The 26,517-nt window shown below is 40.1% G+C and overlaps 4 protein-coding genes and 1 long non-coding RNA gene across 11 annotated transcripts; 2 read left to right on the forward strand and 3 right to left on the reverse strand.

Moving 5' to 3' along the window:
* Positions 1–3,496: 3,496 nt before the first annotated feature.
* On the reverse strand, positions 3,497–9,109 carry LOC103720384. Of its 2 annotated transcripts, none has more exons than XR_003388236.2 (4): positions 8,852–9,109; positions 8,516–8,647; positions 8,216–8,273; positions 3,497–4,400 (listed from the first exon to the last, which is right to left on the reverse strand). It is a non-coding gene; the product is annotated as an uncharacterized LOC103720384 (long non-coding RNA). The 2 variants fall into 2 exon arrangements; XR_606143.4 differs by having other exon boundaries at positions 3,497–4,247; positions 8,852–9,105.
* LOC120112317 (probable WRKY transcription factor 51) lies at positions 3,999–6,449 on the forward strand. Its single transcript, XM_039131268.1, has 3 exons — positions 3,999–4,300; positions 4,411–4,554; positions 4,829–6,449. Exons 1-3 carry the CDS (start codon positions 4,035–4,037, stop codon positions 5,001–5,003), a joined length of 585 nt encoding a protein of 194 aa, XP_038987196.1. The 5' UTR covers positions 3,999–4,034; the 3' UTR covers positions 5,004–6,449.
* Positions 9,110–10,342: 1,233 nt separating the features above from the next.
* LOC103720387 lies at positions 10,343–15,498 on the forward strand. Of its 2 annotated transcripts, none has more exons than XM_008810073.4 (2): positions 10,343–10,688; positions 14,517–15,498. In XM_008810073.4, exons 1-2 carry the CDS (start codon positions 10,505–10,507, stop codon positions 15,206–15,208), a joined length of 876 nt encoding a protein of 291 aa, XP_008808295.2. In that variant the 5' UTR covers positions 10,343–10,504; the 3' UTR covers positions 15,209–15,498. The 2 variants fall into 2 exon arrangements, with proteins under 2 accessions (XP_008808295.2, XP_008808292.2); XM_008810070.4 differs by having other exon boundaries at positions 10,345–10,688; positions 14,493–15,498.
* Positions 15,499–15,709: 211 nt separating this feature from the next.
* LOC103720399 lies at positions 15,710–21,529 on the reverse strand. Of its 5 annotated transcripts, none has more exons than XR_003388245.2 (3): positions 20,791–21,528; positions 16,279–16,365; positions 15,710–16,197 (listed from the first exon to the last, which is right to left on the reverse strand). XR_003388245.2 is itself a non-coding variant. In XM_039131269.1 (2 exons), exons 1-2 carry the CDS (start codon positions 21,260–21,262, stop codon positions 16,349–16,351), a joined length of 489 nt encoding a protein of 162 aa, XP_038987197.1. In that variant the 5' UTR covers positions 21,263–21,529; the 3' UTR covers positions 15,710–16,348. The 5 variants fall into 5 exon arrangements, 3 of the variants coding, with proteins under 3 accessions (XP_038987197.1, XP_026665697.1, XP_017701324.1); XR_005513808.1 differs by having other exon boundaries at positions 16,279–16,370; positions 20,791–21,525; XM_039131269.1 differs by having other exon boundaries at positions 15,710–16,365; positions 20,791–21,529.
* A 1,164-nt stretch (positions 21,530–22,693) lies between these two features.
* Positions 22,694–24,242, reverse strand: LOC103721580 (probable WRKY transcription factor 50). The gene is made up of 3 exons (XM_008811849.4): positions 23,982–24,242; positions 23,699–23,836; positions 22,694–23,404 (listed from the first exon to the last, which is right to left on the reverse strand). The coding sequence occupies exons 1-3, from the start codon at positions 24,218–24,220 to the stop codon at positions 23,206–23,208; spliced, it is 576 nt and encodes a 191-aa protein (XP_008810071.2). The 5' UTR covers positions 24,221–24,242; the 3' UTR covers positions 22,694–23,205.
* Positions 24,243–26,517: the final 2,275 nt, after the last annotated feature.

Below are 26,517 nucleotides of genomic sequence, written 5' to 3' on the forward strand. Positions count from 1 at the left end.
ATCCTTCTCAGCTTCAAATCCACCACATATCTTCAAATTGACTTGTAAAAACCAAGACAACCAAAGAAATATATACATATAAGCCAAAAAATGATGGGATTGATTGTCAAATATTGAATAATTTGCAATTGGATGGAATAGAGCCGCTGACTGGGTCGTTTTCTTTAATGCTCATCATTTTGGAGAGATCTTTTGGACCCACTGTGTATCTTTTCTTCCACCGTTGTGGAGTATTTTGGCTCTTGACTCTATAGGCAATTAGCTTGAGCGGCTAATTTACCCAAAAAAAATAATTTGCAATGGGATGGAACAAAGATGAGCAATAAGCTGACCTCCAACCACCTGACGTTGCATACAAGCAGAAAGCCACACGTCATGTGCTGAGAGGGGTGTGTGTGTGTGTGTGTTTTGGGGGAGGGAGGGAGGGAGCCGTCTGTTCACCCCGACAGGTACGCCCTAGAGAACGGAGTGGCATATACGTAAATGTGGAAGCAGAACCAGGGGTAGTCCGTCAAACATGGGGTTCCACGAGTCTCTTATACGACAAAGGCCGATATCCTGGCAACGGTTGGCTCGCATGAACGGGATGAAATCACCGGCGGAGTCCCGGATATCCTACTTAATTTGGATAAGCCCCATGACCATTCTCGGTGAGGCGTGCGGACTCCCGGTCGGAATAGCGAAACCGCTGCTGCTGCATCCCACTAAATTGACCTTCTTACCCCTCTTCTGTTTCACCGTCAGATTGTTATAACGCCGTTATCCCAAAAGTTAGCTATTTATGACCATTAGCCGTTGTGAATTGTTACTGTATACAGAAATTAACGGCGGTGTTTCCTTCGCTTCGGCCTTGGTTTTAGGGTGCAAACTGCAAAGGAGTGAATCCAAGAGGCGACCATTGACGGAGCTTCGACTGCATAAATGTTGGAGTTTCGGACGCTTTTTTCAGAAAAACAGATATCCTTTTGAGAAAACGTTGGTTCATATTTTATAGAGATGCCATCTTCAGAAATGCTGCTGTATTAATTACCGGATAGAGTCTACATCAGGTTCTTGTCCAGTGTTTTGGATGAACTGCCATTTAAGTGCAAGATGTGTTTATTGCCTTTTTGCCGTAATACACTTAAAGATTCCATATAAAAAAATATAGCTTTCTCCAGCATAAATTAGAGGACTTTCCAGGGGGTTTAGTGTAAAGGGAAATTAGAGTCATTTTTAACTTTAAATGGCTGTTTAATGACACCATCAGTCATAAATATAACAGAAGGTAGCACTGCAAAAAACAAGATGAAATGAATGGGTGGATAAATGGATAATAAACCATGTTTGTAAGAATATATATATATATATCACTTTCTCGAACCAACCTTACGAATATCATAGTATATCGATCACTATGTAGTCCCATGCACGCATCCTACTGACCGTTCTTTTAAATACTTCATCCCTCTTTTGTGCTTAGAGTGAATTTTTGTGAGGCCGGCGGACAAATATCTAACAAAAAATCTCTCCACCAACCATCACCATGAGAGTTTCCCCACTCAGAAAGAGCTATATTTTGCATGCATGCTGACCTTAAAATTGTCTTCCCGTCAATTTCAGCCATGCACCTTGGTTCAAAACAGTCAGTTTCAGCTATATGGAGACGTAGTCATAACCTTATAGAAGCCATACTCGCCCTTTCCGTTCTGGCCAAGTTCTCTCTTTGCCGTATGGCACATCCAAAGAGATTGTAAAGTTCGTCGACACCACCTTAAGGAAAAAGAGAAGTTTGATGAAGACTTCAGAGAGCTTTGACATTTGTGAGTATAAGAACCGGATGTCTCAGTCGTCACACCCCAAGAGAAGGGTTAAAGTCTCATGGTGGGCAGAAAGTCTAGTGGCCTGTTTGATTATATGAAGACTAAGATCGAACCCCATCCGCACGCCTTCCCCTCCATGACGTGGCCTCAAACTTGATTAGCTAATCACATTGTCTTTGCTGCCAAGTTCGTTGAACCCCACTAAAGCCATCGCGCATCTCGCCTCGTGGATTCGGGCTGGCTTGGAAGAAGACGAGTTCATCTTTCCATCACAAAATGGCATCCAAAGTCACGGCGAGAAGAAGACCAAAGAAAAGTATTGCAAGACAGTAACATCTGTTATTGTCGCCCGCATGCGAATCTGAGTGCTCGCCCATCACAAAGATGAAGAGGAGGCACCATACGAGGCACCATACGAGGAGCAGCTCACCAAAAGTACGATAAACTATCTCCCTTCTAGATAAAATATTCGCAGAAGAGAAGAAACAAAAAAAAGAAAGAGAAAAAAAATGATTTTATTTCTAATTTTCATCATATTTAATACATCTCGGAAGCTATATATACTTATATACATAATATATATAAAAAAAATATAGGCCGATATAAATTAATATTAATAAAGAAAAATAATACTTGCTGATACAAATTGTTATGTCATCTCTAAAATCACTCTAATAATATCATGCTAATAAAGAAAAATAATATTGGCCGATACAGGATCACGCTAACAAAGAAAAATAATACTAATTGATACATAATCACATTAATCAAGAGAAATAATATGCATTGATACAAATTGTTATGTGTTTCTTAAAATTATGCTAACATCTCCATCAAATTCAAGATGGTACTATAAATACCAACTTGAGTTTGGAAAGTAGATCACGAATGTATCTATAAACTAACATACTAGATCAAGAGCTGAAATAATAGCTCAGAAACTTACGTGATAGATTAGGAACTAACATAGTAGTTTAGAGGCTGACGTGGTAGCAGATCAAAAACTGATGTGGCAGATTAAGAGTTGACATGACAACTTAAAAGCCAATATGACAGACTAATGTGTCTGACTGACGTAATAGATTGACATATCCGTCGAAGTGGCTAATTGACTTGTCTGATGATATAGCAATGAGAAGACACATAAAAGATAATAATTGCAACGAGGACGGAGCTCAAAAAGAAGACAACCAAAAATCGGCAATCCTTTTAGATGGAAGCACCATAGAAGAGAAGTAATTTGGTTAATTGAGTTGTCTGATGATGTAGCAACAAGAAGATACATAAAAGATAACAGTTGCAATGAATAAAACTAGAAACGGAGAGAATGAGGCTGAGCGATGATGAATAGAGACAACCGAAGATCTGAAGCTAAAGAAAAAAGCGGTGGAGAGGAGTTGCGGATCCATAGAAAACAAAGAACCTTCGGGTATTAACCTACTAGAAATAGAAAATATGCAAATTTAATAATAAGATCAATATTGATTCATTAGGAAATAGAGAATCTGCGAAAAAACAGAAGATCGATGGATTCACTAAAAAATAAAGAATTTCCAGATGTTGATTCACTCGATCATAGAGATCAATAAATCGGCAATGAGGGTCTTCAAAGCTTCTAAACATGGTGACAACGGCCACAGTAAAGACGAAAAAGATAGCGGCAAAAGCAGAGAAAAACAAGAAAGAAAAAAAAGAGAAAACAATGATTTTATTTATATATTTTATAATATTCGGTACATCTCAGAGGTTATATATACTCATATATAAACTCCATACAAAAAAATAATATAGGATGATACAAGATTATACTAATAAAACAAAATAATACTGACCGATTCAGAATCGTGTTAACCAAGAAAAATAATATAGACTAATGAAGATTATTATGCTAAGTTGCTAACACTCTACGAGTTTCATTCATGCTCCAAATCTCTAAAAGAACGGGCGGTGCCAAAGTGAAACCCTACAAGGATGACTTAATATTCTCTTGAACATGCTGGCTGACCGCCAGTTCCATCTTTCACACGAAGATTAATATTGGAGGTGGCACAAGTCTCTCAAGTCACAGGTCTACCAAGTCGTCGCTCATGGGTCCTTGTATTCTTTAACTTCAGGCTGTGGGGACAGGTCCATAGGCCACCCAGAAGAGCAGCACGGGGCGTCGACTGAAGTTTTTCCTTCCATCCCACTAGGAAGGCCTCCACGAAAGCACGGTGCCCCGTTGGAAAGATCATGCAGACTTCGCAAAATCCTCCAGCCGAGGCTCACTCCAAAATGGGATCTGTAACCATGTCCTCCTACAGCTCTTTGTTATCATCGAATTCATCGGAGAATGATTGGCCCCATGACATGCTATTTGAGATCTCCGACCACCCGGCCTTCAACGAAGAGCTCCAGGGAGCGTACTCGATGCCACCTCCCGCTTGCCAGCAGAATCCTTTCCTCCTGCAGGCAAATGGCACTCACGTTAAACAAACCGATGCCGGCGATTGCACCAAGTAAGTTTTCACTTCCAATCTTTCTCAACCTCATTTGAGCTCTGATTCTTCAAAATATCATCAGGTCATAATCCTTTGTTTTTGGATTTTTTTTGTGCGCCTGTGTGCAGAAATAAGAATGCTTTGAAGACTGCTTTGAGGGAAAGTAGCACCAAAATTGCATTCAAAACAAAATCGGAGGTTGAGATGTTGGATGATGGATACAAGTGGAGGAAGTATGGAAAGAAGACGGTGAAGAACAACCCAAATCCAAGGTAAAAACCTGCCTTAGAGTAGAGCACATACTTTAGAAAAAGGTAACTAAGAAAGAGAAAAAGCAAAAGGTGAAAGATGGACATATAGATAAACTGCCTGAAATCAATTGATAATACAATGCATGTCAGTCGTTCAGAGAAGCTTTCATATCATCTATATATTCTTTCTGTGTTTTCGGATCTGTACAGCCAAAATATATTATCAATACCTTGCTTTGATAGATAAGTTGGAATTTATAATTTAAAAACTAATAAAATGGTTGGCACTTGACAGGAATTACTATCGCTGCTCAAGTAAAGGATGCATGGTCAAGAAGAAAGTCGAGAGAGAGCGTGAAGACTCGAGCTACGTGTTAACCACCTATGAGGGGCTCCATAATCATGATGCTCCCTCCCCTGCAATATCTTGCCATCTCGACTTCAAGCACTGGACGCACCTAATTCCATGACCTCTCTTCATGACAAATATTTGTAATGACACCGACAGAGGTTTGTCAGGGTAAGAAGAATTATATGTTTACAACATAACTGATGCAATCACGCATTTGATCATTATCCCTTCTAGAGCAAAACTACTGCAAGATATGTTTAACTTCAGCTATCGAAATAATAGAAAGAACAATGTACAGGTCATGAACTAAGGGAGACAATGTGCTTTTAGATATCAAATAGTGACATATGCTAGGGGTTCACAGCCTCCTACGAAAGTGTACCATCCATGTACTTCCCCAATCAAAGAACTAATGATATTCAACTCAAACATTTAAACTATTTGACAGTCATGCTTGCATCAAGTGTTGGTGCTCTGACAACTTTTCGAATCCTAGCGTGCATATCTTCAAGATCAAGAAAGTATCAGGGAATTTGGGGATTGCATATTGAAAACAAGGGGGCACAAGGGTGTGATTTTTTGGGTGAATTGACACACTGTTGATTATATATTGCTACTGGAGATGGTATTGAGTCATTTTAGACAAAACAGAGTGACATACATGGTACGCAACTAGCCAAATATTGCATGCACATGAAGACAACTACACCCATTCTTGCATCTAGAAGCGACTCAAAAGGAACCAGCCAAATGTTGCACGCATTTGCAGACTAGCAAACCCATTACTGCACCTAGACATGACTCAAAAGGAGTATGTTGAAACCGTGCACATTACTGCAACCCTAGTCTGTTGAAGAAAACCTGATGGATGCATACTGCTTTGAAGCAGACCAAATTCAACATTCATATATAAATGTATCATGAATGCACACACACACAGAGAGAGAGAGAGGGAGTAGAAAACAAAAGATAATTGTGACAAGTGATGCATGGTCAAGGATGTTGAAAGCCGCTTCTTAATTTCAGAGTCCACATGGTGTCCTCAAACCAAAACTGTAATCATGCAAAAGCTTTTAATGCTTACTCATAAACAATAAACTAATATATTTATAAGCTGGCATGCTCTGATTTCCTCTTGAACAAGCTCTGCCAAATAATTATTCAATATTCTGATAGATCAACGAGTTCATATATAGAACTATCGTATAGTGGGAGGTGCCACCATCAATAGGCTGTTACAGGAGCTTTCCCTTCCACATATCTAGCTGCTGATAGAATCTCGCTTTGTGTCTCATCATCTCTTTGTCAACATAAATGGAAAGAGTAAAGGATTCCCTTTTGTTTCCTCCTTAACGAGAGTTATAAATTAATAGCAATCACCAGAAGCAGGTTTGAGCTGAACTAAATGATATCTATTGTCTGGCCCACGGTAGGGCTTCCTTGTTTCAGGTCCACATGCAGCTTTGTTGTTTACCATTTGAAACCTAGGTGCAGTTTCCTTATGATTGAACAGAGTATCAAAGCATGCAAACACAGTTTTCTGTATGTATTAGTACTGAATAAAGGGTAAGAACTTGGGAATGGATCACATATAAACTTTAAGAGGATAATTCTTATGTTAAAGATGAATCTTTGCAATAACAGAACCACAACGAACTCCAATGAAAAAGATCAAAAAAAGCAGGATATTCTTTTCTTTTCTATTACCTGTTTTCCTTTTTTCTTTTCTTTTTTTTTTTGATAGACATTTTTTTTATTTCTTTTATTCAAAAAAAGATATTATTTTCTATTTATTTTATGTGCCCATGCCGATATTTTCTTTTCTTTTTTCAAAGACAGGTTCCATCTCACTTGAAGGGAAGCAAAATAGAATCAGCAAAAATTGTAGAACTTTTCCAAGATGTCATTCCATTCTTCAATCATTCTACTATTGCTTCCTTATGTAAGCACAAAAACTGTATGACAAGGATTTCACCACAAATTATAAGTTCTTCTATTTATAAACTTCAGCATTATTCCAGCTCTCAACCAACTTCAAACTCCATAACAATTGATTTTTTTTCAAAGACATGAATATTTAAACTTCATATCTTCCATGAGAATCCATTCATGTACATAAGCAGGAGCAACATCAGACCACCTTCCCAGAAAACAGAAAAGTGCCCTCCTTTTGTTTTACACATTTTTTGTGCACACATGCATGTGTAGAAAATCTAAACAAATATCATTCATTCAAAGAAGAAATTACATCTTCAACTTGAGCACACTCCCCTTCGCTTATTTGCATATCATTATAAAGAATAAACTGTCAATCAGCATAGATGTCACGGATTCAGAGGTTGTGTGTGTGTGTGTGTGTGTGTGTTGGTGGTGGGGTGAGTTGATGGACTAGGAGGAATAGCTTTGGAAGGATCCAAACCCCTATTGCCCTACCTCCAAATACTTGAAATCTAAAATCCCACCAAATGAGCAGAAACATCCCAAACCCTGCAAAGCAAGATAATAGCATCCCAAGAGGGTTTAGAAGCAATAAACTTTCATCCCGAGCAAATCTTTATGTCACGCTCTAGCTCAAGCAACGGGTTTGCACACTGTAAATAGACCAATGACCAGCATAGCTCAAGCAAGTAAATAGATCCTTCTTTTTGAACCGTTATATAACTTAGAATAGGTTCCATTGGTTATTTTTGCACTGCTGCACCATATGCATGATGACTTGGACACAACAGAATTTACCTTGCACTCGCTGACTTCAAGTTTAGACTACACAATGGATCTTATATAGCTAACCAATTGGATAAAGTGGCCACGCTAATTATTAGTAAATCCCACATCATCACAGATTTATGCCAATTTAGACCTTCAAGACTGCATAGCAGTCTGGATATCCAGCATAATACTTCTAATCAAATAAAAAGCTTTTGCATACTTTAACAATCATATAGTCCGTTGCTGAAGAAACAAAGAGCATAGATTCTTATCTAAGAAAACAATGAACCTCAGACAATATTCATTTAAGTCATTGGAGAGCATAATAAAGATGATAAACCTAGCGTGATATTTCCTATGAGCATCAAAAAAGCTCTAGAAAGGGAAAACAAAAAAGTTCATTTTCATGCAAAGTTCACCAGAAGGTCATAACGTCATTTCTTGTAACGATAATAAATCCACCGAAGGGGTACAAATGTAACATAGAATACACATAAGGAACATATTTGGCCCTGGTCAGTCAAATTTAAAAATAATTATAATAATAATAATTGAAATAAAACAAAATTACCAATGCTAGACATGCAGGAAAATAAAAACCAAGAATCAAGTATTACTTACGTGCCCCAAAAATGCAGCAAAATGCACCACATCCAAGAACACCCATCAAATGGGTCACCTGATATCAGCAACAAAGTTGTTAAAAAAAAAAAAATACTCCAAAACCAAGCGATTTAACAACTCGAATAGGTTATATCCCAGCATAGAACTAGAAAACCGTCAGTAAAAACACAATCCAATCCCCAGGTCAATAACCCATCGTCCAATCGCTCTATATCCACAGCACCATATCAAACATCAACAGACCTAACCGAGATAAGAAACCCAGCGGATTAAAATCGACCAAAGGGGGAAAACAACCTTAAACAAAATCCACTCATGCTCCTTGGCTTGTTTGGCGATCTTGACAGCTTGCTTAGACAAAATCCCCTTCGCCTTTTCTTTCGTCTAAACCGCTTGCTTCGACAAAATCCCCTTCGTCCGGACGACCCTCTGACCAATTGAATCGATAAATCAAACCACAAGCAAGAAAGCTCATGCAAGATAGATAGGAGAACTCAAAAAGAACAGAAGACTAAGAAGGAAAGAAGATTAAGGATTGGAAATCAAATCGCGAGCAAGAAATTCCAAGCAAGATGCAAAAGAGGGCTCAAAACAAATAGAATAGCAAGAAGGAAAAAGATTAAGGATTGGCACCTTAGTCTGGCCGGCGATCCTTCGCCGGACCCTTCTAAAGGCGTCGCCATCGTCGAGGCCCGCCTCCCCTTCCGACATTGGAGAACGGATTCCTTTGTTTGCCCTTCGCCTTCGCCCCCTGTTCTTTGGGAGGAGGGAGAGATTTAGAGAGAGGGTGGGGAAGGGGGAGCAGCGTACGCTTGCAGGAAATGCCTCAGGACGAAGTAGACGCTTTTTCGTTCCGTCTTGACGCGATCGCCGCAGTTTTGAATATTTTGATGACACGAGTGATGTGATCACGCGCGGTCGCCGTTGGATGAGGGCAATGTGTCTATGCATTCGCAGGTTTCGATTAAAGGATGAAAGGAATGCCGTATTTGGCTGGGAAGGCGGTAGGAGGCATAGCGTATGCGAGGCGGTGACTTACCGCGATTCCGGCTATGAATTGGATAAAATTCTCCCGTATCTCGCTATAAAAAGGTTGGGTTTGGATTTAGCATTTTTCAATCCCAAACAAATCTAAAATAACTTGACAAAGATGGAAAGCAATTCCATGTCATGGTCTGATAAATAGACCAACAATATAGATGTCCAGTCCCGGGTACATGTAAATCATGATATATTCTCTTGTACCTGCATCAACTATTGGAATGTTTGAATGGAGCAATCAAGGTTGATATTAAATGATGGGTATGATTCATCTCAAAGATGGATGACCAGGATGCATCTCTAAGATACATCTTATTTGGTAGCCATCATGACTATCATTGCTCTGAAAATCAGAAAAAATTATTAGATGGACTAAATTCACCATGGATCTAGAATGAAAGGAATCCACTTAATAATTTTATCATAGGGTAAAATGAATCCAGCTAAGATGATTTCACTCTAGATTCCATGGTAGATCTGATCCACCAAATAATTTCTCCAAAATAAGTTGCAGCTATCATTTCTAAGATGAATGATATGACACTCCATAATTGAAAACACGCATATAGAGAATCCGAACTCATTGATACAGTCACAAATTTCATGCTAATCTCTCAAAGGCCGAATGAAATAGATTACCATACTCCAAGAGATATTACGATGTCTCTCCCTCTGCCTTCGCCAATTTTTCACTAGGATTTCAATTTAGAGTCACTGTTTCTCTGATTTTTGTTGCATCAAGGGAATTCTATACTATGTCCTCATTATATTTTATTACAGTGGAAGCTAATATCTGAAAGTTTGAAACCAGTATAAGTCTGTCAATTTTTCCTATATATGGATATCAATAGACAACTCAATTTTTGGTTCTATATATAATCTTATTTAATCTCGTGGTTTCCGATTGTTGGTATTAAACAACTTTCTACCTCCATTTTGATTTGGACTAAATCAGGTTCACGTTGGGTGGGTTTTTTCAAATCAGGTTTAGATGGTGTACAGACCGGATCAGATTGGCTTGGAAAATACAAGACCCGGGCCCGATCCGAATTTTAGATTACGTCCACCTTGCGAACCCTAATAGCCTGCATACGAACCGTCCGTGCGAGAAAAGGCGCCGCGAAGCAAGGAAGCAAACTAGGGCAAAACCAAAGCCACGTTCATCGAGCGAGCGAGGGAGAGGGAGTAGGGGAATCGGAGGAAGGCGAAGAAGAACAAGGGTGTGAGAAGGGGCTTGCGGGGCCAATGGAGAGCGCGAGGGAGGCTCGTCGAAGGAAGATATTGGAGCGAGGATCGGAGCGCCTCGCCTTCATCGCCGGCCAGTCCCAATCCCTTACCCCTTCCTCCTCCTTCAGCTCACCTCGTCCTCCCACGCTTCAACCACAACAACATCCAGAGCAAGAGAATCCACGATCCACCACCACCACCGGTAATTCTTCTTCATCCCTTCCTCCTATCTCTAATCATATTCATCTTCCCTCCCTTTCCCCTCTCCGCTCTAGCTTCTCCAAATCATCGTCACTTCACTTCTTCTATCAATAATAATTATTAACAGTAATCTTATTTACCTATATTTCGATCCTGAAGCATATCGTGGCTGTAGGATTCTATGACCAAACGGGAAAATCTATTTTTCCCCATCCTCTTCCGTAGATGCTCTAAGATTCATGTAGGATCTCAGGGTTTAATTTCTTTCAAGAATTCTCTCTGATGGTGCAAGATTGTTATATGATGATTGGTTATAGAAAGCATGCGTGTATCATGATATGTAAATCGATTGGCTTTTAATTTCTGTCGCGTTTATAAATGAAAATTAATTGAATATTAAGTGCTTATCTGTTTGAAGAAATGAAAAGAACTGGTTATGATGTTAGATGAGTGCATCATCGCTTTCATGTCGATTGGTTGATCCTTCTTTCCATCCACGGGAAGTCCTGGTATGTCTGTCTGTTCTGTCATCTCTTTGCCACTTTTGTAAAGAAGTAGAATGGGAGAAATCCCAGCCAAATTCAGGGTGAGGAATTCGAACCCGAGCCCTTGTTGCACCAGTTGGCACCCCTGGTGCTCTCTTTACGATTTGGTTACCCAGAAAGAAAAACCTTTTCCCTTCTCTTTATGCATCATAGCTGCACAAAAGGCGTGCAAGATCCATTCCTCTCTTTCGTTTTCGGAGTATGCCGTTTTCTGGGGATAAAACTATAATCGGAAGGAACTATCTATTAATTTGCTCTTGTTTAGGGAAAAAACGACCTAATTATCCCCACTAGACTTGTATAACACTACTGAGAAATCAATGCTGACATTCACCTTTCAAGATTTTGAAGTTATCGAGAAGTGTTATCCCTCCAAGTGTTAAAATTTGTTTTTTTTTTTAATATGCTTCTTGCTAAACAAGTTTTAGTTGTTTATTTTTTTATTTTTATTCTTTATTTTTATCACATTTACTTATTTTGGCTTGGCTTTTTATCTCGTTGAAAGATTTCCGTGATCCTAACATGCTCGTGCTGATCTCCTCATTTGTTGGGGAGTGGGTATTGCAACATTGGATTTGGGGCCTTTATATTTGTCTGAACTCTTCGAGCGAGTACCAGAGGAAAAAGGCTTCTCAACCAGAAAGATTTTAATAACAAACATGACAGGTTTACAGCATGGCAGGTGCTGGAAAATACTGATATTTAATAACATAAATGTCATGACTTTAAAATGGTAGATGGAAAATCTGTAAGGAAGCTCAACTATCACAGATTTTGTGGTATGATAGACTATGGCATGTAAATCTGAATACTGTGGAACACATGATAAATTTGCATTTGATTCCTGGGTCTCCAATTAATCAATCAAATAAGTGTGGCTAGGACTACCACCATTAGAGTGCTGATAGATTGGCCACCATTTATAAGCTCTAGTCAACAAATGGATATTAAGACAACTTTCCCTAACAGTCAGATGGATGAGGAGATTTATATTGAGCAGCCAGAGGGATATGTGGTTCCTGGACAAGAGGACAACGTCATGCCAAGTGTCCTTATATAGACTAAAACAAGCTCCAGAGCAATGACATCAGAAGCTTGACCGTTGATCTTGTCTGTAGGAATTGCTATTAATAAGTCCGACAAATGTGTATATGCTAGATATAATGGTGAGGAGGGAGTGATCATTTGTCTTAATGTAGATGATATACTAATTTTTGGCATCAACCTGAATGTAGTAAATGAAGCCAAAGCTTTTATATCTACTAAGTTTGATATGAAAGATTTGGATGAGGCTGATATGATTCTTAACATGAAATTATTAAGAAATGAAAATGGTATAATACTAAGTCAATCTCACTATGTTGAAAATATGCTTAAGAAATCTATTCATTATGAATGTAAACCTGTTTCTGTTCCATATTGTCCCTAGAGTAAATTGAAGAAAAATAACAGTGAAGGTATAAATCAATCAAAATATGTTCAGATTGTTGGGTCAATAAATTATCTTGCTAACTCCTGGATATTGCTCATATAGCTTGTAGAATAAGTAAATACACTTCCATGCCTGGTCATCATCATTGGAGTGAACTTAACAGAACTTTAGGAGAAGCATAGTGTATGGTCTCCACTTTACTAGTTAGCCTACAGTTTTTGAAAGGGTATAGCGATACTACCAAGGTCTCAGACTTAGATAGTAGTAAATCTAGGAATGGATGTGTATTCAGTTTGGGTGGTGTTTTCGCCTCTTGGAGATCAGCTAAGCAAAATATTATTACTCAGTCCACTATGGAAGCAGAGTTAGTAGCTCTTGACACAGCCTGTAGTGTGGCAGAATGGCTTAAGGATCTGTTAACAAATCTTCCCTTACCTGGGAAGTCAATTCTGGCTATATCAGTGGACTTGATAACCAAGCAACTACAGCTAAGATTAACAATGAAAAACATAATAAAAAGAGTAACAGGCTTGTTGAATTGAGGTATGATGTTAAGGACTCAAGGAAAATGGTGTTGTTACATTGAAGCAATATGAAATCTATTAAGAACCTTGCAGATCCTCTTCTTAAAGGGTTGGTGTGGAGGTTAATCCAAGATTCATCAAGGGGGATGGGATTAAAGTGCACATTTAGTCACCAGCAGTAGCAAAACCAACCTTTTCACTGGAGATCCTAAGAAATAGGTTTGATGGGTAAAAACAAGCTGTATGCTTGACTGGTAGGGGCACCTAGTCGGTGTCTAACTCCATATGCCATCCTTATGATGTCAGTATTCGATTGTCTAAAGGAAGAACATAAGCTCTGAACAAGTTCAGGGCCTTAAGGCAGGATGTATGTTGCAGGACACATCTTGGAGAGCTCATCTATATGATATGGCTGTAAGGTCAGAGCCTATGAGAGTCAGGGCAATTCCCTAGGGTGCTCATGAAAGCTAAGATACTTATGTGTGACTGTTAAAGACAACTAAAATAATCTAGGCCTTGTAGCCTTGTACTATGCGCTTGATTTGATGAAGCCTGCACGTCAAGGCTCCAAGTTCAAAACAAAGTTCACCTAGGACGTATGTGGGTGGAATCTTTTCAGTGCTAGATGCAAGTACAAGTTCAAACAACACGTGTTAACAAAAATATGGTATATAAGGTGGTCCTATTATTTTCTTTTACCAAAATTTTAAATCAGTAGGGAGATTGTTAAAACTTGTTTTACTATTTTATATGTTTCTTATTAGACGAGTTTTAGTTGTTTCTTTCTTTTATTTTTATTCTTTATTTTTATCACATTTACTTATTTTGACTCCGTCTTTTATTTCATTGAGAGATTTTTACCATGAGCCAAACATGCCCTAACCAACCTTCTCATCCGATGGGGAGTGAGTATTGGAATGTTATGGTTGGGGCTTTATATTGATATCCACTCTCCTCAAGGGAGTGTCAAAGAAACAAGCTTCCTAACTGTAAAGGCTTTCCATTCTATTATATACCATCAACAATCTGTTTCTTTGGGTGATTGCTACGCACACCTTTTGGTTCGACTTCCTTACCTGACTGCACTGTTTGAGGGATATAGATCATTGTATCTTAGGGGAAGACCATCAGCAGCCCATGCCCCTCAAAGGGGGGATCTTCTCTTTGTGGATGTGTCTTCCCAAAACCTTTTCTTTATTTCTTTAATACTGCTAGTTGTATTTAACTTAATTTGCTGCTTAGTTTTAGAACACCAATTTTCAAGTGTGCCTAACTTGTATACGTTGAACATTTTGATGTGTTAGACGATCTCCATCATGTTGATGCAGCTGGCGTGGAGGCACACAAACATCAACCAATTGATCAAGATTTCAATACGGAAGTGGAGGATGATAAAGAACTGCTCCCTGAACATGATGCAGATAGAGAACTCTCTGGGCATGAGACAAGCAGCGAATTTGCAAAATGCAAGATGGGCAAAAGATTTCAAGGTGGGATAAGAAAGGAACCTGCAGCTAATGCGGAGCAAGATGGTAAGATTGCAGAACCGTCAACCGGTCCAATAGCTCACATATCGTCAGATCAAGTGGTTGATAGAGCTCCCTATGCAAACTCACCAATGATTCACCAAGTCTTGACATCCAAGCAAATCAGTCGTGCCATCTCAGCGTCTGAGAATATCCGTTTGCTATGTGCTGTTGGTATAGCCCTTTTGGTAGTCATGTCATCCCGTGGCTATTCCCTGGGTGCAACCGTCTTGGGAACAATACCAAACTTTAGGCCACTTTGTCTAGTGTTGCTAACTGATACAACAGTCATCATCGGGCACCTATTTGTAAGCCGTAAAAGTTGCAGTAAAGATGGGGAAGAAGCAAGGAGGACAAGGCAAGAGGAATTTGGTTTGGCTAATAACATAGGTAGCGCATTGGAGATTGGCCTGGTTTTCCAGAAAGCTTTGAATGCTGCCTTCATGGACTGCAGCATTTGTGCAGTTATCATGATCTCTGGCCTTTTACTTTAAGCCTCTCCTATTGACATATTTCTCTGGCCAAGTTGAATGGGCAAAAGACAGTCCTACTGTATTGAATCGATGTACTGTATTTGCTGTTTTCAAGGGACGGGCATTGGTTTAAAATTGAATTTGGTAGAAGCTTGTAATGTCTCTGACTCAACAAGGCTTGCATTGAAGCATCACATGAATTGTAATGATAATTTGAAACTTGTAGGCAGGAGAGACATGTATGACTTGACACACTAATGTATCTTACATTTCAGATTCGCTATTGAATGGTTCCTATGATTCAACAGTGAGATGTTATGAGAAGGTTTTCAACTAAGGCGTTTGGGTGCAATGAAATATGGCGTAGTACTGAATACCTGCTTGTATATATATATAAATATATATATATTAGCAGGTGGTACAGGTGGTAGATAGCATCCAGATCTTCTGCTAAACTAATCAGATTCGAGTCATCTACAAAACAAGGTTAATGGTAAATGAATAATTTACGTATACATGTCATGCCGGCACAAAATATGTACTTCCAGTCAAGAAATTATCAAGGTAAGCTACAAATAAGAAAGTCGACCAAAGCATCAAAACTCAAAACAGGTTAGAAGTCATTGATGACCTCTGTTGTTCTTCAACCACCAGTACTTCATGATCAAACTGTACAGGTAGAATGATTGAACTCAATTTATGTTCTTCAAAGCAGTTAACGTTTAAGCTTCTTCTGAAAAGATATGTTTTACAGAATAAGCTCCATGAGAGTGATTTCTGAAACCCGTCAAGAAAAATGAATCAAGATAAATTTGTTTCAATGCGAAGCACCGGGGAACATGGTAGCAATTGATTGTCCGTGCCATCTGCCCAAAAGATACTCGAAGCTTGTGAGACTGCATCCGCTAATAAGACAGGAGTATAACATTTTTTCTGTCCTCGCAGTATGTACATCCACCTCTGGTTGCTTGAGTTTGTGAAGCACATTTATCGGCATGTAAGCAGATGAGCTTCCACATCCAAAGAAATGGTGAGATCAGTAAACAAGCATATCAATGCATATCGTGGGAAGCAAGTGGTAGGCATTCAACCTTGTGGCAATCCTCTAATCATGCGTTAGACCTTACAGATGAAGTTGCATCCAGGGTGGAGTCAGCAAATCTATCTAGGATATACTACTGCACTACAAAAGCATCAAATATAGTTGCAATTAGACATGTTCAAGATAAAAGGAAATATGTCAAAATGTTCATCTTAAAGGTTTATGATATTTAGATTAAACAAATGATAGCAGATGGTCAGGTGACAATGCAGTACACAGTTTTTACCATTGCAGCCAAACAATACGTGGGCAAAATGTGAGAAAGAGGTAGCCAAATTTTCTTTCCTTCATTTTTTAGGTTCAGACTTTGAGCATAGTTCCTGCCCATGGGGCAGGGTAGTGGATGGTAGGAGATGGTCAAAATATTAGCTGACTTTCAGCAAGCTGCTCTCTTTCCTATGGAATGGGTACAATTAATATCTACAACTGCCATGCCATGAATTCTGCTGTCAAATAGGCTTTGCTGGGGGAATAATCTGAGGCCCACAGTTAAACAAGAGAGAAACGTTTATAACACCATATGAAGCAGGAAAGGAAAGGAATTTTGCTTGGATTTGGAAAGCTCCAATTGCCAATAGAGTTAGATTCTCCTGGTGGAAGGTGGCCTGGCATAAATTCCATGTAAATTGCTTCCTGCCCAGAGACAAGTTCTTAGAAACACCACTGTTTGCTGCGATCTCTGTTCATATTGGGTGGAGGATATTGATCATATCATGGTGAATTGCACACTTACTACAAGGCAGATGTGGACGATATTCCAGATCATCACATTTCAGTTCTCTGATACTCGAGATCCTCCAATATCTATCTCAGCCAGGGTTGATTAAGGGAACCCAGGGGATCATCTGCTACACAGGATGGCTGCAATGCGGAGCCAGGAATTATACAGTCTAAAATGCTGAAGCTTCCGAATCTATTATTCACAATGTGATTCCAATGGCAGCTGAGTATTCTCATGCCAACACTTCACCTGGGCATTGGAGTTGCTCTTGGTCCCCTGGACCACAACAAACTCCTTTAATGGACTTCTGGCAGGCCCCTCCCCTGAGTGTTTTAAAGGCGAATATGTGATAGCAAGGCTGCTGCCAGATTCATTATTAGGGATTATCATGGAAGACATATTAGCTAGAGCAAGGAGGTTGCACACTAAAAATGTCCGAAGTGCAGAGTTGAGTCGATCCTCTCGCCACCACTGTTGTCGTCATTTCCACCACCACCACTGGCACAACTACTGCCACCACAACTCTTACCCTCTTCACCACACCGCTATCACATCATTATTACTATCATCATTGCCTTCACCACATTATTGGCAAGCTAACCACCACTATTGCAACATAACTAGCACCCTAGTGATACTATCATCACCACCGCCATTGCTACTGCCTTCATTATCTTTGCCATCATTACCACCATCTCAGCTATCATCATATTTATATTTTTTAAAAATAATTAATTATATTAAACATATTCATATTTTTAAAATTTAAAACAAAATAAAATAAATTATTTATTTTTTATTTCTGAAAATCAAAAATAAAAGTAATGCGAAACGGTACCTGAATGGATACAAACGAGCCACATTATTGCGGCCGCTCTTTTAGATCATGATCATGACAAGTTTTGATATGTTGTGGATTACTTTGTTTTGCGAAGCTTTAAATCTGATGCTTGCTCCTTGACTAGTAGGGCAGAGTTGCATGGATGACATGTGAATCGACAAGAATTCAATGTCGGAGAAGCTTCACCAAGCCATGTTGATCCCAATGGAGTGGAAGGATCCATCTTGGATTTTTTTTCTCTTTAATACAAATAATTATATCTCGCAAAGCCTTGTAACCCTTCCATGCTTCCACATGCAAAGCATGCAGTCATGGTATGTCATACTGTACCGGACGATACCGAGTGTACCGTATCGGACGGTATCGAACGTACCATACCGTACCGGTTCGATACTGGTACCGGTACGAGTGGCATACCAATTCTCGATACGTCAAAAAACCTCCATATCGACACTATGCTGTGTGGCACCGGTACGGGGTCTGGTACCGGTACGGCGAACATTGCATGCGGTTTAGCTCGTGTATGTCTAATGCAGGCCAAAACAAAAGGACATGTTCTACCTTATAATTTCTCGTTCTATAAGCAACAATTCTTACATATATGCATATTGATACGTCTCGAAGCCGATTAGAGCCAACATAGCAGATCGACCAATCAGAGCTTGCCCGAAGCTCCCAATCAACCAATTAAAGCCCACCACATAGCTAGCTCAAAGGCGCATGGAGAGTCCTTCGAATTTCAAATTCTCTTTAACTGGCGACACCTCAGCCATAATAGCAAGCGATTTTCTTAACCGCATGGGTGAGATGTGCGGTGCATAATGCATGAATAAAATGCCCGCACGTGACCCTCGGGGCGTGCAATAGGCTACCAAAGACAGTCGCTCCATACGCCCGATCTCTCAGTGACGGGCACCAACCCTCGCTTATACAAACCAATTCCAGAAACTCTAGGTAAGTGCTCTCAAGCCTTCTTATGTCCTTGTGCTGTTACTTTGCCGCTCTCATAGCACCTCCACTATTTTCTGAGAGTCTGTCTGACTTAGGCATCGAAGGATCCTCCGCCTGACACTCTTCAGCAAAAGGACTTCTTCATTTTTACTGTTTTAGGTTGGGTCTGGTGTCGGAGTGAAGGTCTGAGCATAGTCTCCACCTTCCAGCTCCATCTTGGAAGCGACCAGCGCTGGAGCCATCATCATCCGAGCACATCGACCACCACCTCTCCACCTCAGAGGCACATCATGACCTTCGATTAACCTCTACAGTCTGAACAACCAATCGTCTGAATCCTCCAGCAACTCAGCTAGCTCGATGCTTTGGTCGAATCGATTCCCAGCATCAACATATACCATGCATAGTGCAGAAGATATACATACTCTTCCATGTAATTGAACATCAATGTGTTTTTTTTTTAATTGATGCGACACAGATTATTTATAGATATTAAAAATGGTTTCCAATGGTTTCCAAGGTATCTTGGGATTACTTAAGATGTGCCTGCCCTCCTTTTTCCTGTTTTTAATATGTTCTACATGAATGAATGGCCTCTGTAGAAAATTGAAAGCCAGGCTCCATTTTTTATTTCTAAACATGCATTGCTATGACTTCTACATGATAATCCATCCACTTTCAAGAACTGTCCCATGTAAGCAATCATCTCATAGTAATACTTGAGTGCAAGATGACTAGGATTTTGAATGTTTACATAATTCATAATCATAAGAACCCTTTAACCCCAATTTGTATTATGGCTCCCATCCCACTTGGTTTCCTACAGTCCTCTCACAGTTTTCATGTCAATTAACTTAAAAATCTTTACCTCCCATTTATTACCCCTCTGCTCAAATCTTAGGCGACCACTGCTTGCTCAGATCCTATTTTAGTGTGCTTGCTCACAGTGTTATGGATGAGTTCCCTACTGAGTGGTGTGGGCTTAGCTCTATTCATGAGTTTCTGGTTGGAGGTGTTAACAGTTTTCTCATAATGTCAAGTACCATAATGGCAAACCACAGCGACCCAGCCCTCCTCCAACTCCCAACTTAGCCAACCATTTGATGTCAGCATTTTCAGCAAGGTAAAGTGAGAATGTCATTTCCAACCACTCCTTTAGCCAAATTAGTTGAGGCAGCTTGCCTCTGCTAGATGTGTAAAACAGAAAAAAGATCAAATGTCAGCCATATGACCATTATCCAGTGATGTTAGAATGGTTCTAATGGACCTATTATGGCTGTCATGTTATTTGACCATTACATACACTATAACCTTAGGGAGGTGACCTAAATCTATTATAACGACTCTTCCAATACTACAACAGTGGCTACCACTCACCACGCTCACTGCCTAAGTGAAGGTAATAGCTGAGAGAGCAAAAAAACTTCCATGAATGGTCTCTTTGGCGAGGATCAGCTACCATATTTATTTCGTAGCTAATATTGGCTAACATGTCTGAAGAAAAACAACAATACATACATAACTAATACATACATACATATATACAAATATAGATACATAAAGTTACACCTAGTGTGACTTTGTATGAGTTGTATCTTTTTTTTACTGAATTGGATGATAAAGTTCCATAACAATGAATCAAGCGGCTAAATATGATCTATTATCTTTAAACTGTTTATATAGTAAAAATCTTGTAATATGAAGAACTCTAATTTATGCATCAAGTAGTTTAAAAAATATATTTTTTGTATTTGAATTTGGGATTTCAACTCCAAATCTTGTCTTATGATTATTAATATTTGAGAGTATAATGAAATAATTTTTTTGAAATTAGCATAACTATTACGAGCATAAAGAATTACCGTGTAAATGCATAACCATTTTGCAAATAATCTCGTACCAGCACAACTATGATATTATTTATATTTTTTCAGAAAATATAAACAAAGCAGAACCCCAAATGAGCACATCCAATGATGGAAGAATACCTCTCAAGACGTGCACCGCGGAGCACCATACCGGACCCTTAGCTTCGTCCCCCTTCGGTCGGAGTCTGGCAGGCCGCCCAGCACGACCGACCCCACCGAAGTGCCGGGCGGCGCCAGCCCCGAACGGGGAGGCGACGGCGGCAACTACAGAGAGCAGGAACGGCGGCGACGTCGAGGCGAGAGCGGAGAGTGAGGCGTAGGCGGCCCGCTCGAGGAGGCTGAGCTCCTCGGTCTTGGAGAGGAACCCGAGCTTCTCGATGGAGGAGAAAGTGAAGCCGAGCTGCTCGGCTTTGGAGAGGAGGCCGGCCTTCTCCACGCCGTTGAGGACCTTGCGCTTCCTGAGCACCGCGTCCACGCTCAGCTCCTCTCCCTGTACCACCGCTTCTCCCAGTTCTCGTCGTACCGATTCACCTTGAACCCGAATCGGGATCAGGGTCAGTAGATGGTATAGGCGATCAAAAAAATCGGCCATTGGGGAAGGAACTGTAGCTTCTTTCTTATTTGTTTTTTTTTAGGGGGGGGGGGGGGGGGGGGGGGGGTCATGGCGAGGATCTTGAGGGGTTTCTCTTGGAGGAGCGAGGAGAGAGGGAAGAAGAGCAGGCGGCGGCAGAGGAGGAGGAGGAGATCGTTGACGCCGCCATTTTCTTAGTGGGATTTCAGCGACAAAAGACTTGGAGAAGACCTCTCACTTCTCAGTGGTATTGGGTACCTTCTTCCATGGGCAGATCTAATTGGAGCCAATAGAAGTGGAAGAGGCTTATCCTATGGGCCCATATTGTTGGCCCGTTCACTTTTGGAAAAGTATTCATATAATTTTTAATATTTTAAAAAATACATATGAAAAAAAGATAAATTATTTTTTCTACTAAATCTAGTTAAATATTTTAGAATTTACTTATATTAAACTGATATGTGTTTATACTTTTGGTTGATATTGTTTTCTTATCTCTCTCCTTGAGTACAAATTAAATTAAATTAAAATATTAACTTTAAAAGGTGCTTATAATATTTTGTTTTGTCGATCATAAAATTAAAAAAAAATGATTTTAGATCATAATAGCATAGAAGAAACTGTGTTAAATGATGTTCTTTAAATCTACAGGTGGGGGCTGGGATTCATGGTCACTTTTGAAGATTTTTTATTTTTTCTCTTTTCAACGTAAGCTTCTCAAGACGGCTCTTATTTCAAATGCTTATTGAGATGCTTTGGAAAAGTCTTTTGGTAGACTTTTTTTTCTAATTCATCTGATACTTTTAGAACCATAAGAGTGCAAATAATTATTCAGGATGATTCTTGGAGGATGACTCTTTCAAACTTTCAAAGAGTCTTTGTAATTTTCATTGAATGAATAAAGTAGACTAAAACATGCGTATTGGACCAAAAAGGGGGGGGAAAAAGGATGACACAAACACCTTCATGGTTCCTCTCTCTCTCTCAAAAAAAAAAAAACACCTGCATGGCTTGATGTATAAAAATAGAATTGATGGCATGTTTTTTTCATTCTGTTAGAGTCTTTATGACTTTTTTTGTTATTTGAGTTACCAAATACTATCACTTAATCAACTTTAGGTTTTGGTTTTTTATTTTTTAAAAAAAAAGAAGAAATTAAAGAACCTCCCGGAGGTGGTGGACATTACATACTCTAATATATGTCTAATTCCTTCTTGTGCTTACATAATTATAATATGTGTTAGTTCCTTTAATAACAACAGCAAGTGTCAAAATCATCACTATAACCTTCCTCTTGCCTTCCAACTCACCATCAAAGGGAATATTTTTTTCCCTTTCAGAGGATCGCATTAATCCATGTTTTGGCAGAGTAATTAAATACCATCTGGAGCTTAAAATGCTTCTATCTCAACTACAATCTCTCACATCTCCAAACCAGGAAATGGTGGAACCATCATAAGAAAATGATACCGTTTTTAATCTACAATAAAAAAAAATTAAAGCTGTATGGCCAAGGAGTTGGAAGCCAGCAAGCACATAATAGAGAAGCATCTTTTCAGCATAACGGTCTTCTTGCTCTAGTTATTTCTATAACGTTCTACTCCTCAGTGAAGCAACAATTATTGCAGTTCGAGCACCGGAAAGAGCCTTATCGAGCAACTAAGCACTGAGAAGAGACAAAGGAACTGTTCTAGGTGTTCACAAAAATCCCAATATGAAGACGTACCCATTTCATCATGGCAAAGCTTGCAGATAAATTGACGCAAGAAAAGGATTCATTCGCCAAGAAAAGGAGCTAAACACTCACAAGAAGCGGCAAGTATATGCAAGATACTGGAAGCTGATTCTCAGTAATTACAGAAGTGATCATTCGTTTTCCAGGCAAATCATAGGAGGGTTGAAGTTTGAACTTCACCAGTGGCCAGATTGAGCACTTCGTCATGCGGAGCGATTGCGGCCAGTCTTCACGAACCTGGAGGTAGCTCGCAACCGGCCACATAAAACCGACCTGAGGTGCTGTCTTGGGTCGTGTAGTAAACAACGCCGGGGCTCATGTGGTTATGGGTTCCTTCGTAGGTGGTTATCACATAGCTTGGGTCTTCTTTGTCTCTTTCTACTCTCTTCTTCACTGAGCAACCCTCGGTTGAGCAACGGTAGTAGTTCCTGCCACCACCACCGCCACCACCCAATTAAGAAGGAGCAAGTTAGTTAAGCTACTCTAATTCTCAAAGACAAAGCGAAGAAGGTAATGAATTTAAATTACAGTGATCACTAATGTTTTGTGCAGGCTATTTGTCTTTGCAAAAAGGGTTATTATATATGCTATTTGGAAGATAAAGCCATGGCAAGACTGAGACCTCCAGTGAAAGTGAAAATGGAGCCTGTGGTCACTAGAAGACTTGGTTCTCATTTTTAAGTACTCCTCTATATCTCTCTAGGCTTTTCCACTTTGTATACCTTGGATTGGGGCTATTCTTCACAGACTTCTTCCCGTACTTCCGCCACTTGAATCCGTCATCCAGGATTTCCACCTCCGACTTCGTCCTGAATGCGATCTTAGACCCTTCGTCTGTCCTCAGTCTTTCTACTGCACTCCTGCATTCCCAAACCATTCACATGATCACATCTAAACCATGAAAACATACGCATTAGGATAAATGATTAAAAGAAAGAGGCCCAACACAAAGCTCACTAGTGCTATAAAAAAGTGACAGTACAAGTAAATAGATCTCGTTCTTACCTTGTAGCACTACTACTACTGCCGGCAGCAGATAAGTTGCTTCCACTACTAGTCTGGGTAGCAGTCTGGCCGACACCAACCATTGGAGGAACTGGACTTTCTGGTTGCCCGAAGGAAGCCGGCGCCGTCACCTCATCCGACAAGATGTAATCGGAGATATCGAATGCCGCCGGTTGGTCGGATTCGAGATCATCATAGGAGCCACCCTCTCGGCCAGCTTGGGATGGGAGGTAAGCCATAGTGGCTGAGCCATGCAATGGAGCTCCCACTGCCGCCATGATCTCCCAACGCATAGCTTCCTATATATATACATTCTCGGATATGAACCCATGTACACACAAATTAAAATTTTATTATTTTTGGAATGGAAATCTAGAATCAGTTCTATGCAACGGCCACCGCTTCCACCGAGCTTCCTTTGCCTAAATTGGAAGCTTCTCTGCTGCCGCTGCTGCCACCATTCGTCGCCGCGACGTGCTCGACTTGGGGACTCCAGATTCGTCAGAGCCAATGACGTGGAGACCGGACCGGGCGGGGCGATGCACCAATCAAAACACTGCCGCCACTTGCAAGCCATCCAAAAACCTGACGCGTGTCCCGTTCTCCCGTGGGACCCGCGTCGCAACCAAAATAGGTGGGCTCGACCTTGGTGGTGGGGCCCTCTCGTGATTCCGGATTGCCTGAGATGCTGCCTGGGAGATTCCTTCCGGATTGGAGGTGCGGCTTCTTGTGGTGGGGCGCTCGGCGCACGTCCGAAACAACTAGCCGTAGCCGCCAGGGCATCTACCGAGATGGCGGTAGCAGTCGTGTACTGTTGCTGATATAATCTCCCCGTTCCAATCTTAATGTCATCTCCTGGATATGAACACTCATCTGCCGTAGAGCATATCCCACTCGTATGGATATGATAATCGATCGCTTTACTCTGTGTGTGTCGACCTGACGAGTTATCCATCTAGGTTCCAATGGATGCATGAGTAGTTTTCAGGCTAAATGTGGGGAGGATTACCAGGATTCCGTTGACTTGTCTGTTTGGATTCAATAATCAAAGTTGGAGCAATTCACTTACTGGCAATGCAAGACATATTTCGTGTTTAGAGAAGAATTTGGAGGATGAGGGATGTCTATGCATGGCAAATATTTCCTCATCAAATTAAGTACTCGATGTATATAGAGATAAAGATATGTTGGATAAGAGAGTCGATCGGTATTGAAGCCATGGACAAAGAGAGCGCAAGCATGGACTTGGTCGCATGTGGAGGTGCAAGTCATAATTAAGGATGGCGAAGAAGGTAAAAGATTGGGGCGGAGAGGATCGATAATAGAGAATTAGGAGGGTGGTGCAATGAATGACATTGAGGGCCTTTCAGAGGTGATAGGGACTAACGGTGACATTGAGGAGGAGGCCTTCTCAAAAGTAGGAAAGAAAGCAATCCTCTAAGTATCAACAAATTGGTGTTTTTCCGGGCAGATTCCTTGGTCAGATAGTTCCTTATTCTTGGAGTCTTTGCCTTCTCAAAGGGATTTTTAAATCACCAAACAGAAGTGACTGTTTGGCATCAAGTCTATTGCTGGCTGCAAAAAAAAGGACAAGCTATCACAATCCCATACATTACCCATGTAAGAGGGTTGCATCAAGAGTGTAATTTTTTATAGCTTATTGGAGTAATCTTTCTTATGTATGTCATCATCAAGAATTTGCAGCCGAATAATGTTAGGCCCGTGTGTTCTTGAAAATTTTTTACGAATAAATGGTAGGCTTGACATGTCCTCTAATTTTGCTTGGAGCCCACAAAATTTACTAGTATATTACATGCCTTTTCAAGTAAGATTTACCCCATCCGCAGTAAAGAGACGCATTTTTGCTTGCATGCAACACATAAAATATTAATTATTACTTTTTCATGCATGTAAAATTTTTCTCAAACCTATGAACTAAGAGCAGTTCCTCTCCTTTTTTTTTCATTTAAATTTAAGAATAACTGCAGGAGCACTACTAATTAGAATTTTATACTGCAAAAAGTTGGGAATGACCTTCTAAGGCTTAAAAACAGAATCTTCTCTCAAATGGAGGACATTTGCAACTTGTTAGCTATTGTCGAGCCATCCTTATGCATGGGGAGCTCCATGATAGTTGCCAATAGATGTTCGACACATCAGCTCATGAAATTATATTTTATCTGAAAAGAGAAACTAAGCTTTCTAGCTATTTGAAGCAGGATATTGCATCTAACAATCATGAATTTGGGTAAGCTATTATTAAGGTGGTGCCCAAGGAGCTCACATGCCATCTAGAATGGGCATCCTAATACTTGATGGAGCGTATATAACATATTATTTACGGATACTACCGAATTTTAGTTTAGGTAGCAGGTGAGGATTAGATCCTTCCAATTGAAAAAGGAAAAGGGAAAGAAAAAGAAGAAGATATTGTTTACGAACCCACCTTCACCACAAAAAACATTGGTTCCCTCTTCGAGGAAACTTCTAATCCATGTCTCATGAGACAGTCATGCCTAACCCCTTCTTCTTGGAA

This window comes from Phoenix dactylifera, chromosome 11, assembly GCF_009389715.1.
Source record: "Phoenix dactylifera cultivar Barhee BC4 chromosome 11, palm_55x_up_171113_PBpolish2nd_filt_p, whole genome shotgun sequence".
Taxonomy (NCBI): domain Eukaryota; kingdom Viridiplantae; phylum Streptophyta; class Magnoliopsida; order Arecales; family Arecaceae; genus Phoenix; species Phoenix dactylifera.